Source organism: Triticum urartu, chromosome 7 (assembly GCF_003073215.2).
Source record: "Triticum urartu cultivar G1812 chromosome 7, Tu2.1, whole genome shotgun sequence".
Classification (NCBI taxonomy): domain Eukaryota; kingdom Viridiplantae; phylum Streptophyta; class Magnoliopsida; order Poales; family Poaceae; genus Triticum; species Triticum urartu.
This window is the reverse complement of record NC_053028.1, coordinates 190019042-190035106: the sequence shown is the minus strand read 5'-3', so window position 1 is coordinate 190035106 and position 16065 is coordinate 190019042. Positions and strand designations below refer to the sequence as shown.

General features: G+C 40.5%; 1 protein-coding gene across 1 annotated transcript; it reads right to left on the bottom strand.

Moving 5' to 3' along the window:
* Positions 1-428: 428 nt before the first annotated feature.
* Positions 429-14569, bottom strand: LOC125519732 (eukaryotic translation initiation factor 5B-like). The gene is made up of 13 exons (XM_048684476.1): positions 12716-14569; positions 11602-11686; positions 11277-11388; positions 10010-10119; positions 9246-9358; positions 7349-7433; positions 7016-7127; positions 4953-5065; positions 3560-3657; positions 3347-3423; positions 2644-2718; positions 1411-1473; positions 429-828 (listed from the first exon to the last, which is right to left on the bottom strand). Exons 1-13 carry the CDS (start codon positions 13973-13975, stop codon positions 693-695), a joined length of 2439 nt encoding a protein of 812 aa, XP_048540433.1. The 5' UTR covers positions 13976-14569; the 3' UTR covers positions 429-692.
* Between the last annotated feature and the right edge of the window lie 1496 nt (positions 14570-16065).

The window sequence follows — 16065 nt, the reverse complement described above, 5'->3', positions numbered from 1 at the left end:
TTCTATGAAGCCGTGCTTGTTAGAAACAGCTTTCGGAAAGGAAAAAGAAAATGCTCCCAGATTGGTTTTCTCATCTATTTTCTTTGTCCAATTTTTTATATGAGAAAAGTTTTCGTCAAAACCTATCAATATGAGATCGAGTTAGTTTTAAAGATCTCAACACGAGGAATCCAACGATGAAAACGATTTGAGATTTGAACGAGACAAACATTTTAAGTAAACGGATCTAGGAAAAATGAAAAAAAACTCCCAGATTGCGGCAAATTGCACACATGCAACGTGCCACTTGCCGAGGTAGAAGTGATCATGTATCCAGCAGAGGGAGTACCTGAATTCAGATGAGTGGGGTGCAGCCTCTAGCAAATTAAGTTCGATGAATACCATAAAATAACTAAAAATAAAAAATGGCACGAACAAATTCAGATGAGTGGAGTCCCTGAAGTGATCATGTATTCAGGTTTGAGTAAAGATGTTCGTGAGGACAATAGAAGGAAAACAAAATCATAACCTAGCTTGCTCACTGGTGAACCATGTACCGTTGATACATTTCTACACCCCATAAATCCCGCAAGCCTGGCATCCTACGGGCTACTCCACATACCATGGAAGTGACGAGCAAGATTTGACACATCATGCTTGCTGTTTTGTCTGGGCTTACAAGTTTGACGGGTGATAATTCCTACACTTTTTCCTCACTTCCTGTATTCAATCATTTCTGGGCAGTAGCGCCTCGACAGCACTTCCACTTGTTCGATGAAAGGCTTCTCCCTGTGGCCACCAATGGCGCGGACCATCTGGTTCCATCTTTGACGACAAACCTCCCCAGACCTGAGTAAAGAGTGAATAGCCCCGTTATTATAAAACCACAAGGGTACCAGAATTTGTTATTTGTTTCTGTATGAAAATGCATGCCCTTCTGAAACTTGACATGAAGCCCAAACCACAAGGGTCCCAGAATTTGTTTCTGTATGAAAATGCATGCCCTTCTGAAACTTGACATGAAACCCAAGCTTCCTGACAAAATACCAAGTATACCAGTAATCCAGCACTAAGGTACTAGTGTATGCCAGGGTTATTGGGAGGATTTAATCAAACTTGGTACATAACCCAAATGCACATTCGCTATTGTCCATTTTGCTAAAATTTAAATCTAAGGCACAAATAAGTAAAGTTAACAGCTCTGTTAACAAACTCTCTGGCTGTCAAGGAAAAAAGAAGTTGGTATTTGCTTCATATCCTTCACAGGAAAGACTATTTACTCCAATAACATGCCACCTTTAGTTTAGACCGCATTAGAGTATTTCAGACCATTGGAGTTGATAAAATGGGGTAACTGAACCAAACTACTTTGTGATCAAGAACATGGCATAGTTAAAGGTTGTGTGAGTTAGATCAGCAGACAGCACTAACCTGTGATCAAGTAGGCTGTCCCAGTCAACATCTTCAATACAGACAGCATCAACCTTTTGAAGCCTATTTTTCGTCAAAAAATTAGCACAGGGAGTATATTTTTGTTTCATTGTAACAAGACACTGAAAATAAATAACACATATAGGAGGCCTAAGCCTGAAAAAAAATAGCATTTAATACACTAACTTCAGTCCAACTGCCATGCAAATAAATAGATCGTTGAGAGAGAGAAAGGACTTGTGTTTCTTTCTGTTGAAACAAAGCTTATGTGCAAATTTGGAGAAAAGGCAGATGGATATGATATATTAGCTCGCATGTATGCTTGTTACCTGCCCACACCCCAGGGTGAGATAAACCCACCCCAACTGAGGATAATACCGCGATTCTTAATGCAAAAACAAGCCAGAACAAATCGACTCCAAAACTTTTTGTTTTGCAGGACCCATATTGTCATACTACATCTTAGATAACCAAGGCGTGCACCATTACAATCATCAAGCATAAGAATATCAAACTTGCAGGGGAGTCATGGAATATTCAACACACAGCCTTGCAGCAACACTGACTCAATCCTATATTGCTACAAATGAGCCAAAGAAATCGATCTCTTTTAGTTCAAGAAATAAACCAGAAAGTTTCACCATAAGTTGATCACTCAGAGCCTCATGTATTACAGCCAGGAACGAGGCATGGAATGCACCTGAGGGTGAGCGCGCAACCTCTTACTGTACTCTAGTCCCACTCATAAACATACACTGTCTTCCGTTCCATATAGCCCATAACAGTGTTCAGTTAGTTCAAAACCAAACAAAGACTACAATGTTAAAACTGGTGCAAGCTACCAAGAATAGAGAGGGGGGAAATGTAAGAATGCCTGATTTCCATCCCTCCTCATTACATCGTGAGTTGTAACCCTAAACAACAAGCACCCTCGACAACAAGACCAGGCAAACAGCAACAGACAACATGACCAAAAATGTAAAAATTCCTGATTTCCATCCTTCCTCATTACTGAAATTCTTCTAAAGTTCATGCCTTCATGGTACTATGTACACCCACAGCATTATTGGCATCAACCACACGTCAATACTTTCAGGAATTGCTGAAACAATATCTCCATAGGCAGGCTAAACCCTACCTTTCGAAACAGTTCTTTTTTAACTCTGTTGCAAAACAATGTGCAGTGTTTCAATGGCAAAAAGGCAATCATTATAATAGTCTGTAGAATCTTACGCTTCCACCAGTAGATAATCATCAACATCAGCCCAGACTCCTTCCTTGACCATCGGAGATGCTAATGTTTCGTACCTGAAAGAGCATCATGAATTAATGGTCATGCTGCCGTTACATAACTTGCGTGTAACCCAGTCTGAAGATGCATATACGCATATAGAAGCACAAGATTTAGGTGTATGAAGGATGTGTTAAAACTAGTTAAATTCAATGAAGCCCACATTATCCCATTAGCCCAATCCCCAAACGTAGAAAAGCTAATAATATACAGATCTCAATTCTGTAAATACAAGCATGCCTGGTTAAGCAAATTAAGATTCTTCATCTCTAATTATTATAATTCCAAGAAAATTTGTATTCATAGAATGGCTAAAACAAACCAGTTGCAAGGTCTACTAAGTTAAATAAATTCAGATAAACGGATCTGATGCAATACAAAGTACTTTTCGAGAAAACGCAAAGGATTTGCGCTTCAATACAAAGTACTCGGTTAAGCACTTAAATCAATCTGATGCAATTCAACAACAAGCACTGCATTTTATCTCTGAAGTGTCAAAATGAACAATTTAGATATAGAAACAATAAATAGGAGAAGATGGGAAAAAAGAACATGGATTAAAGATTGCAATGCACATAGCGTTTAGTACAGATACAATGAGAAAACAAAGTTATGCATATATATGCAGCAAATAGAAATACTAACCACTTGAGGCAACAATTCTTGTGATTACGGGTGGTCAATTTATCACTGATGGCCTCCCAGGAAATGTTATCTCTTAGCTGTCACAGATGATAAGTAAGCCACCTCATTAGATTCAATCATGTGATTCAAGAATATGAACAGCTGTGAGCACAGTTCAAATCAGGAAAGCTTGACCAAAATACACAATATCAACAACATTGGTAAATTACAAACCAGCCGATGATCAGGATTTTTGATTTGATGGGCTTTCAGACGCAAGTCAAGGTTCACCAAATCAAACAAGTTTTGGTGTTCATCCTGAGTCCAACGTCCTGAAAAAATACCAGTCAAGGAATGCACACAGAATTGAAAAGGTTAGCAAGGTCTAAATTTTATCGCATACGGCATTAACTGGGTAGGATACATATTTTTTATCATGTGATGATACTGCATTAACTGGTTAGGATGCATAAGTTTTATCACATGATGATACTACATTCAGTTTTACCAAATGATGAGATAATGCATTCACGTGTATAGGACATTCAATTTACCAATTTTATCATTCAATCTATACCCAGAATTTTGTTCAGTACAATCCTCCCTACTTATCCCATGAATGAACTTTGCAATTAACCGATAGTCAACAACTTAAAACTGGATAAATAATCATCTATAAACCATTGTTCCTGAGGCGGTAAGGCAAGGCGAGGCGCCTAACCCCCGCCTTTACCTTTGAAGCATGTAAGGTGAGACAAGGCGACGCGTTAGACATAGAGGAACAGAGCAATCAAGCAGTTTAGCACGTATATTGCAAGGAAAAATAAGAAAGACTGAGAGATGGGCCACGACCTATGCACTCCCCTATGGCCCAAAAGCCCATCTAGTAGCTATATACTCCTCCCGTGACCTAATTCCACTATCCTCACTCCCTCCTCCCTCACCACAGCCGCCACACACCTGCTATCTTTCCTCGTTGTAGCAGCAGCAGCATACAACCCTAAAACTCCTCCCTTCTGATCATAACCCTGGCATTCTCTGATTCTCCCTCACTGCAGCATCCCTTCTTCCTCAACAGCAGAGTATATCGGGCAAGGGAAGGCGACGGTGGAGGCAGGCAAATGAAGGGATGCTCGCTGGAGTACTGGGGAATGGTGGGGCCGTCGTCTCCAAGCCCCAGAAGCAGCCGCAAGGATGATGCAGCGAGGAACAGGCGGTAGCAGATACCTTTGACAGCAGTGGACCCTTCACTGAAGCAGTCGTACGTTTCATGTCTAAGGCAGGGCGGACGCCTTACCATCCTGGGGCGCCTCAGCACTTAGGCGACTCCTAAGTGACGCCTTAAAAACAATGCTACAAACACACTGTGATAGCATAGCTGTATTAGCCCCCAACTCAACAATGGTGTTGTTTCAACTTTTTATTAGTACAAACCAATATGCAAAGATGGGTTAAACTACTACCTGACAAACATGCCTGAGTTGTGACAACATGATGTGAGAAAACTCATGCTCATAGAATTAAAATGGCGTAAATAAGCATTTGCATGTTGAAGTTGCAGTGAAATATTACAGTTCCGACAGATAATTTAGCCAAAAGATGATAAAACTTCAGGAGCAACAGGCACCTTTTTTCAAGTTCTTAGGTTTTATTCTTCTCCAAGTATCTTTTACGTGGATCTCACTCTTTCCAAGTTCCCGTGCCAATGTCTTCCAATCCGTTCCATTGCTTTCGACAAACCTGCGCAATAATGCAGTGATCTGATCTTAATTATGTGAAGCAACAACAGGAGATATCAAAACATCTCTCAATAACAAATATCAAGAAAGTATGCTATGTGTAAGAGAGATATTAGTCGCTTCACAAGTTACAACACAATCTAAATCATAGTATCACAATCGTGGCAGGGTAAACAGCTCCACCACACAATCTCATTCATGATTCGCCAGTGATCTCACATGGGATAGTGTGCAGTATGATTCATAAGGAGTGACAATCCCTACTTGATGACAAGGGCACATTCTTGATACGGCAGGTTTTACAGAAATCTCTTAGCGTGTTGTCCATAATGGCCTCCTTAATGGTGAGTTGCGTGAGGAGGTCTACATGCACCCACCACATGGGTATTACGCCGGACAACATGCTATGTCGTCTTCATTGCTCTCTTCATGACCTTAAGCTAGCCCCTCCTGCCTGATTCAAGGGTTTAGCGTTAGTGGTCACTGTTAGTGGTTTTTCACCGAGTGCTCATGATCCCGCTCTCTTGTCCACCTTTCGTCTTGTGGCCGGGCTCTTCTTCTATACATCGATGACATATAATCACCGACGACGACTCTGAGTGCATTGCCTTTGTGAAGGCTCGTCTTAGTGAGCAGTTTCTTATGTCTGATCTTGGTCTTTTGCGCTACTTCCTTACGATTGAGGTTTCTTCTACCTCCAATGGCTTCTTGATATCCCAATGGAAGTACATCCAAGATCTTCTTGCTTGCTCTGCTCTTGCGGATGAGCACATTGTTCAGGCTCCAATGGAGCTCAACGTCCACCTCCGGGCTTCTGATGGTGAGGTGAGCGTCTTTCGGATCCGACACGCTAATGTCACCTTGTTGGGAGTCTTGTCTACCTAGCCGTCACTTGTCCGGATATCTCCCATCTAATTCACATCCTGAGTCGGTTCACTACAGTCACCTACTTCAAGTTCTACGATATCTTCGTGTGACTATCTCGCATCGTCTTTTCTTTCCACGATCCAGTTTGCTATAACTATAGGACTATTTGAGACGACTTGGCCTAGCGATCTTCGGATCATCGATCGCTTTCTGCTTACTATGTTTTTTCGTGGTGGTTCTCTCATTGCCTGGAAGACGAAGAAACAGATTGCAGTTTCCCGTTCGAGTGCAGAGGCTAAGTCACAAGGTATGGCTCTTTTGGTAGCAGAAGTGACTTGGCTACGGTGGTTGCTTGAAGATTTTGGTGTTTGTCACTACACTGACTCTTCTTTCGTCCAACGGTACGAGTGCTATCAGTATGGGTCGTGACCCTCTAAAGCACATTGGTGTTGATCAGATGATTGCTCTAGAGTATGTGCCTTCCTAGTTGTACTTAGCGGATATCTTCACGAAGACCCAGACTATCTTCGAACTCAGTGTTGTTGATTCAACATGAGTTTAAAAGAGGGAGGGGGTAGTTAGAGTTATACTCCCTCCGTTCCTAAATATAAGTCTTTAGAGATTCCAATGCGGACTACATACGGAGCAAAATGAGTGAATCTACACTCTAAAATATGTCTATATACATCCGTATGTAGTTCACATTGAAATCTCTAGAAAGAATTATATTTAGGAACGGAGGGAGTATATGTCATGTAATACCCCCCCCCCCAAATTGTATAGGGGGTTTTCTGCATATATATCATTTCTATATATATCAAGGCCTCATGGAAATGGATGTTGCATATTTTGTCACATAAACATCAGGAAGGGAGAAGGAGGTGATTGGACCACCATCACCATGGACATCTTCAATAGGAGTGGAGATTTGTAAACATGACACAAAGTAGCAGCAAACATGAAGTTCAACTTGATCACATTAGATAACAATAATATGATAGTACTTCCTAATAATAAAAACAATTGAGTAAATATGGTCATGCAAACAAATATAATTTTGTCTCGGCAAAAGGAATTTATGTACCGCCGAATCTGCTCTTTTTCGTCATCTGTCCATTTACGTTCAGCACTCCTATAGAGTAATATACGCGCTCGATGGTATATGGCCTCGTGAGGTCTATGGGGTAACGACTTCGCTGCAAAGAATGTGCATCAGCAATTAAATATTGTAAGTTGTCTTCTATAAGGGTTAGAAAAATAAATGGAATGATGATTACATGGAAATTCAACATGATATGGTAAGTCTCAAGAAATACTTTTTCATACAGGTTACATGCTTAACTCACACTATCACACAAAGACAGGCTTAACATGAGGAGAAAATGCTCAAGAACTTAGCTCCAGGTTTTTGGCTTACCTATATCATCCCAACAACCCTTGAGCTCTGGGTATTTACTACAAGACCCAATCATCTCTAAGCCTTTCTCTCCCAGTTGTTTCAGCTAAATAAGAAACACAACGAGAACTGTCTCAAACATGTTGGGCATGGCACTTGCAATCAGGAGCGAATTTAGTGGTAAATAAAAAGGTAAAATCAACACATAAAACTCAAGCACACAAAACAATTAACATTAATGGATAAGGAAGGGAAGGCAGAAGGCAAAATAGAATATTAGTATGACAATATGCGCAAAATCCAAAATAATTTAGGACTGAACTAAGAGCAGTGCCGCATGGTTTCTTCTCATGCAGGGCATCACCCTCATCTATCTCTGGCATGCATGTAATAATAACATATAAGCCTGACATCATCAAAGATCTCTTCAAATTCAAATTTTGAAAAAGTCCTTCCCATGCAGGGCATCAGCCTCATCTATCTCTTGCATGCATGTAAAAATAACACATAAACTGAAATCAGCAAAGATTTCTTCATGTTCCAATTTTAAAAAAGTTTTATCCCTCAAACCGTTAACCCGATTGACGATCCACTTTTCATTTCGACAACTTCTCTTTTTTCATCTGTACTTGCCAGGTTGGTGTTACTTACTTACCAGGTTATTGGCCATTTAGTTGCCAGATTAAATTAACTTGGTTGCGATGTTGTTGAACGTCAATGTACGCCACTAGAAGACTTGCTTCATGGTACTTGTGCTGGTTCATACCACGTCTTACTTATTGTTAACACTTGAATAGTAACTCTCGAGCTCTGCATAACATTGTGATGTCTAAAAACATACAAAACTATTGCCTGGTAACTATACACAGTTATTGTAGGAATTGTTCACTGCTAACATGACGACCACGATTAACATAGCATAGCTACTGATGGGGACAAAAAAATTGCTGAAACATGTCAACATGGGATCTAGTTTCAAAGCCCTCGTCAAGACAAACTCGCCAGCGAAAACGGATTATTAATCGGATTAACGGTATGTGAAATAAATCATTGTGAAATTTCTAATTTAGCAATTAATGTGATGATGTCAGCGTGAGGCGGGAGATTCCTGCATGCAACTGATGAGGAAAATCCCATTGCGATGCCACCACATGGGAGAGCACTTTTGCATACATATGTAGCATAAATTTTCCGAATGATTTAACTTCAAAATGAGCTGTAGATGTAAGTCAGCATCCATTCGCACAAAATGAGTATTCATGATATACATGAGGATCTATATTCATTCATTTAATATTTTCTTGATATTAAAACTCAAACTACCAATTCACAGCAGAATAAAATTCAACTAAATCAATTACTTCTTAACAGTAAAGACTAAAGACAGTGGAGAAAATAAGTAAATATATTTAAAAAACGATGGAGAAAATATGGTAATGCAGAAAATTAATATGTATTCGACTATATTTGTAAAGTCCAACCATCATAGGAAACTTTCTGGTAAGTTTTCAAGCTAAGGGAAAGAAAATTTCATTTGTACAGGACAAGCAAACTTCAGTACGGTCATACGGTACTTCAACTCGATAAAAAAAAACTTCATATTAAATGCTCAGCTGAAGTGCATTATACAAACCCATAACACATGCACCTATAAGTAATAACTGTAATAACAAGTTTATGTTTCATCGATATGCTGTGATTTAAAACACAATTGATAGTAGTTCCACATGTAGATGGGATCAAATTGAAATAACATATGGTTGTCATCAATCATTTTATGTTAAAGAGAAACTATCCATCTAAATTATAAAGTTCAATCATCCTTTCCTCAAACCCCCAGGCCAGGGGCATAGCTTCCATTCAGTTTAGGTTTGCTCACTGTCACATGAATGCAAAAAATATAAGCAAGAGATGCAACCTCTGCGTAATCCCTCATAGCTTCCATGAGGATGGCATCTTCCTCTGTGGTAAACCGATGTCCATGTACAAGTTCAGATTCACCACCACTGACATCCTCTTCATCATCAGCACCTGAAACATATAACCAGTCAAAGGATGCACACACAGAATAGGAAAAGGTTAGCAAGAAGGTCTAAATTTTATCGCATGATGATACTGCATTAACTGGGTAGGATGCATAATTTTTATCACGATTATGTATTCACTTTCACCCCAAAAAGAAGATAATGCATTCACTAGGTAGGACGTATGGTTTCCATATTCACATGATGATTACCAAGAATACAATCATCCCTTTACTTATCTCATGACCAAACTTTGCATTTAACTGATAGTTAACATCTTAAAACTGGATAAATAATCATCTACAAACACACTTTGTGATAGTATAGATGCTTTAGCCCCCAACTCATGCTGTCGTTTCAACTCCTGTTTTGTCAGTAATTTCAATATTAGAGCAAACCAATATGTGAGGTTTGTTGTTGTTGCACATGACATACCTAAACCAAATATTAACTAGAATGCAGAGCTGGGTTAAACTACTACCATTAACATGACAAATTTGCCTGAGTAGTGACAAAATGATGTGAGAAAAATCATGCCCGAAGAATAAAAACATCCTAATTCCTAAAATAAACATACATGTTAAAGTAGTGCTGAAATATTACAGTTGCGACAGATGTATTAGCTAAAATATGATAGAACTTTAGGAGCAACGGGCACCTTTTTTCTTCTTAGGTTTTATTCTTCTCCAAGCATGTTTTACATGGATCTCACTCTTTCCAAGTTCCTGTGCCAGTGTTTTCCAATCCGTGCCATTTTTCTCGACAAACCTGCATCATAATGCAGCGATCTAATCTTAATCATGTGAAACAACAACAGGACATATCAAAACATTTTTCAATACGAATATCAAGAAAGTGCTTCAATCTAAATCATAGTATCACAATCACGTCAGGGCAAACAGTAATCCACCGCACAATCTCATTCAAGATTGGCTAACAATCTGAAATTGGCTGGTGCACAGTATGATTCATGGGGAGTGGCAATCCCATATGCTTACTTGACAACAGTGATGCATTCTGATGGTGATGACGCTTTGAAAGGTTTACACTTTACACCAGTCACCACCCTCACCAATGCAACTAACCTTTGTCACCATCAGATTTTGCTCCAATGTCAGACAGGTCAGATCAGACCACTGTTGTCCCTGTCAAACAAGCATATCCTCATCCCCCTTCCACTGCCATTTGAAGGAAGTGGGAGTGCTAGGTTGAGTCAAAGTAAATAGATTGGGACAGTGGTAGCAGTGACAAGAAGCCCATGAGGAAGTTGACAACAGGTGACATGGAAATTTTGCATTAGCTACTCCCTCTACTTCAAGCGACGGAGCCAGGCCCACCCAACAAGCACCTACCTCCCTTTTCAATTTTTTAACTCCTACATAATCTAATTTATTAGTTGCAAAACAAAATTAATTCATGGAAATCAAAGTCCATGCACTGGAATTATAGGTTTGTTAACTGCCTGACGGGAGAACCTTATTTTCTCATACCATGAACCCAAAACAAACCATGTATCAGGTAGCTCTGCTATGAGATCGCAAGGAGAACTTGCAAAAAGTATCAAACAGAGTAACAAGTTACATTGGGATAAACAAATTAGACTACATAGAGGCATTTGCTAATATACATTAGTGGCACATGCAGGTTGATGTTGGTTTATCAGACTTTGGTGACACACATAACCACCAAGCAAAAGGTATAAACATCAGGAAGGGAGAAGGAGGCGAACAGGACCCTGTCACTAATTGACATCTTCAATAGGAGTAAGGATTTGTAAACACATACTAACAAGTAGCACCAAACATGAAGTTCAACTTAATCACATTAGATAACAACATGATTACTTAATAGTAAAGACAATTGAGTAAATATGGATCATGCAGAAAACAAATATAATTTTGTCTCAGCAAAAGGAATTTGCGTACCGCCGAATCTGCTCTTTTTCTTCATCTGTCCATTTACATCTGGTGCTCCTATGGAGTAATGTATGTGCTCGCCTGTATATGGCCAAGTAAGGTCTATGGGGTAACGATTTCGCTGCAAAGAATGTGCATCAGCAATTAAATATTATAAGTTGTCTGCAATCCAGGTAAGAAAAAGGGATGGATGTTGATTGCTTGGAAATTCAACGTGAGATGGTGGGTCTTAATAAAGACTTTTTCATAAAGGTTACATGCATAACTGACATTAACACACGAAGAGCATGAGGAGGAAACGTTGAAGAACATAACTCCAGATTTTTTGGCTTACCTATATCATCCCAACAACCCTTTAGCTCTGGATATTTACGACAAGACCCAATCATCTCTAAACCTTTCTCTCCCAGTTGCTTCATCTAAAATAAGAGACACAACGAGAACTCTCTCAATTATGTTGGGCATGGTATTTGCAATCACGAGCGAATTTAGTGGTAAACAAAAAAATCAACACATAAAACTCGAGCACACAAAAAAAGAATATAACATTAATGGGTAAAGGAAGGGTAGGCAGAAAGCAAAATAGAATATTGGTGGATATGCACAAAATCCAAAATAATTTAACTTCAAAATGAGACCATTGTAGATGCTAATTTAGCATACATTAGCGCAAAATGAGTATTCAAGATATACTTGAAGATTTATATTCATGCATTTAATTATTCTCTTTATATTAAAATTCAAATTAAAAATTCACAGCAAGATGAAGTTCAACTAAATCACATTGGAAAAATAAATGGTTACTTCTTAACAGTAAAGACAATGGAGAAAATAAGTACATAAGTTAAAAAACAATGGAGAAAATATGGTAAATTAATATATATATTCGACTATTTGTAAAGTCCAACCACTGTAAGGAACTTTCTATAACTCTCCCAGCCAGTTCCTACCTAAGGGAACGAACATTTTATTTACAGGACAAGCATACTTCCGTTCGTCATAGAATACTTTGATTCGATACAAAAAAACTTCCATATTAAATGCTCAGCTGGAGTGCTTTATACAAACCCATATACTCCCTCCATCCCAAAATAAGTGACTCAACTTTGTACTAACTTTAGAACAAAGTTAATACAAAGTTGAGACACTTATTTTGGGACGGAGGGAGTATAACATATGCACCTATAAGTAATAAGTAACTGTAATAAGTTCATGTTTTATCGATATGCTGTGATTTAAAAGAAATTACCATAGTTCCATGTGTAGGTTGGATCAAATTAAAATAACATATGGTTGAAATCAATCATATTAAGTTAAAGAAAAAACATCCATCTAAATTATAAAATAGAAGCAGCCTTTTGTCAAAAAAAAACATGGGCATAGCTTCCATTCAGTTTAAATCTGCTCATTGTAACATGAATGCAAAAATTTAAAGCAAGAGATGCAACCTCTGCGTAACCCCTCATAGCTTCCATGAGGGCGGCGTCTTCCTCTGGGGTAAATCGACCATGCACACTTTTCGATTCATCGCTGATGCCATCCTCTTCATTATCACCACCTTCAATGCTAAACACCTCCGCAGAATTAGCAAAGCTCACCCGCTTACCTTTCTTCTTTGACAGAGCTGCCTTTTCCTTCTGCTTTCCTCCTCCAATCCCCTCCCTGTCACCACCTTCGGTTCTAAACATCTCCGCGGAATCAGCAAAACTCACCTGCTTACCCTTTGTTGACCAAACTGACTTTTCTTTCTCTTTTTTCCCTCCTCCAATCCCCTTGCTCTTCTTTTTCTTCTTATCATCATTACCATCTACACCAGCTTCCTCTCCCCCAGCAGATGCATTCTCACTAAAGTCTGGACTGGCTTTACTCCTTTCCTTTCCTCCCTTCTTAATCTCTCTATTCTCACCTTCATTGCTATTTTCGGTTTGGCTGCTCTCTTCCAGCACAACTGAATGCTCCTTCTTTTTCTTCTTGTATTCTCTTGTCACGATTTGATCAGCAGCAGGTGCACCATCATCACTCTTGCGTTTGCTCTTCTTTGCCTTGCTAGACTGTTTTCCCTCAACCTTGTCTCCCTCTGCATACTTTGCCCCTGAATTTCCAACAGTAGTATCAAATGTCTGCTTCTGCTGCCCAGTCTTCTCAGCTTCTTTCTCTTCCTTCTTTTTCTTCTTGACTTTCTTCACCTTGTCTTTGCTCATATCGCCCTGGGCGAGCTCCAAACAGGGCGTTACCTCCATCAAGCCAGAAGTTTCAGCTTGCTCCTTACCAACAGTAGTATCAAAACTCTGCTTCTGCTCAGTCATATCAGCTTCTTTCTCTTTCTTCTTCTCCTCCTTCCTTCTCTTCTTGTCTTTCTTCACATTGTCTTTGTTCATGGCACCCTCCGAACAAGGCGCCATCGAGCCCGACTTCTTGGCCTGCTCCTCACCAACACCGTTCTCTATGCTACCTGAAACGACTGGAACATTCTCCTTGCTCTTCGTCTCCTCACTGCGGCCCTTCCCTTTCTTGCGCTTGTGGCCTTCTTTCTCCTCCGCAGCGCCTACCACAGCCTCCTCCTTAACTTTTTCTTCGACCGAATCAGCCTCAGTTGCCTTTTCATCTGTGCGACGCTTCAATTTATCCTTCGCCTTCCCCTCTTCATCACGATGCTTCGCCTTCTTCTTGAGGCGGCGGCCTTCCCGTTCCACGCGCTCTTCGTCCATATGCACGGCAAGGGACGAGCGCGGAACAGCAGGAGGCGGCCGGGCGGCTCGGTTTGGTGTCGGCGGCGAGTGGCTGCGGCAGCTGCGCGGTTGCGGCGGCGGAAGGGAGAGGGGGAAGAGGTGGTGGCGGGTGCGACACCGACGGACGGCGCTGCCGCGCTGGCGAAGGCGAGCGCGAGGGGACGGCTACGGTGAGCCGGCCGCCGCGTGGCCGGTGTTGGTGTTGCCGTTAGGGCTTGGGAGGCGCTGTGTCTGTGTCTGTCGAGGAGCTCTGGTCCGGTTGGTTGTCGCCGGCATATGGGCCAGAAGCGGGCCTGGGGTGTGTGTGGACTGGACTGCTCGGCTGGTTTCCTCCGCAAAGACTACGGCCCGAGCGCCCAGATGGGGCTGCAGCCCGGCAAAGCAGGCCAACGGCGGCGAAGAGGTCGACGGAAAGGAGGAGAGGAAGGCGACGGCGGGACGGAAGGAGGAGAGGGCCGCGGAGGGCTGCCGGCGGGGCGGCGGCGGGCTGGCGCGGCTAGGGTTCCTGACGAGGAACAAATGGCGTCGTGGCGTGGGCTAGGGATTCGACCTGGTCGGAAGTTCACAGCGAACCCGTACGTAACTTTTTACACAACTAGAAGGAAACCAGCGCGTTGCTGCGGGAATTTTAGTGCATATATTGTGAGTTTCATAAAGTAAAATGCTAATTTCAGTCAATCCTATCTAAAATGAAACAAATAATGGATGAGGTAGGATCATACATGCATATGAATCCAGAAATGTATATAATTTGCTTAGAAACAATGATAATTGGACCAAACAACCAGATGGAAACTTTGCTTGGGTTGCTCAAGCTTTTGGCAAATGTGAACAGTATATATACATATAAAAATTACATGGCAGAAAGTATGATAAGTATGAACTATTACAGTACAAAATGTTATTATATTTTGCGCAACACTTTGTCTATCCAAACCAAAATTACAGTAACATTTAATCACCAAGCAAGATGTCGTATACCACTTTCATCATAGATATTTTTTGGTACGCGAGAACAAACAGATTTGCCAGCAAAGCTATGCTAATAACAAATGCTCTGGAGACTTCAATGGCTAAAAGTTTGCAACATAGTAGTATGCGAATATAGATAAAAAATAAAGAATTTATATAGCTCACGGAGCAATGCTCAATACAAAGAAAAACAGTAAAATCATATGCATAATATGGTGATATTGATAGTTTGTTACTTTTACCAGCAAAGAAGATGATTTGTGTATGAAATGAACCAAATTCTAGTTACTTGACGTCCAAACTATTCCAGTTGATGGCCTTCCTCATGCAGCCTTGGTCCAAGCTAGCAAGCTCATCTTTCCTATCAGGGTTGAACAACAAAACAAAATTAAATGCAGTTAGCCTCGGCTTATGGACTTAACTGAAATCTCACCTTTGACAGTCCAATGGGCTATCTTCTGTAGCACAACACATACATACAGGTATTCCCTTAATTATTAATTTATGATCAATAACTCTGCAGATTGAAATGCAGTTAGCCTCGCCTTATGGATTTAAATGGTCTAATATGAACTTTTACCTACCTTGTGATGATGGGGGATTTTCACAATCACATCATAACCCAAAAAAGGATAGAGATGGCAGGAGACCATGAGATCGCCATAATTAACTAAGCACGATAAACATACAAATGAAAAGTATCGTCAAGCATAAACTGGGGAATTGACATTCATCACGTGCCTTACCAAAATTGGCTGTGCCAATCTCACATCAGAAGGTTGTGCCTATACCAGGATTAGATGTTGATGCAATGCATATGCATAGATTGCGGTGAGAGCAAGCTTGAGTAGTGCAGCTCCACTGCTCCAATGCGAGCTCCTTCTGTTTGGATGCGGCTTGCCAACGGACAAGAGGAGGCAGTGAAGCGTGTTTCAGTTGTGAAGCACGACATATATCATAAAGCATTGAGCAACTACATTAAACAAAGCATCTTCAAAAAATCAGTGGTAAAAGCGTGTTTCAGTTGTGAAGCACGACATATCATAAAGCATTGAGCAACTACATCGAACAAAGCATCTCCAAAAAATCAGTGGTAA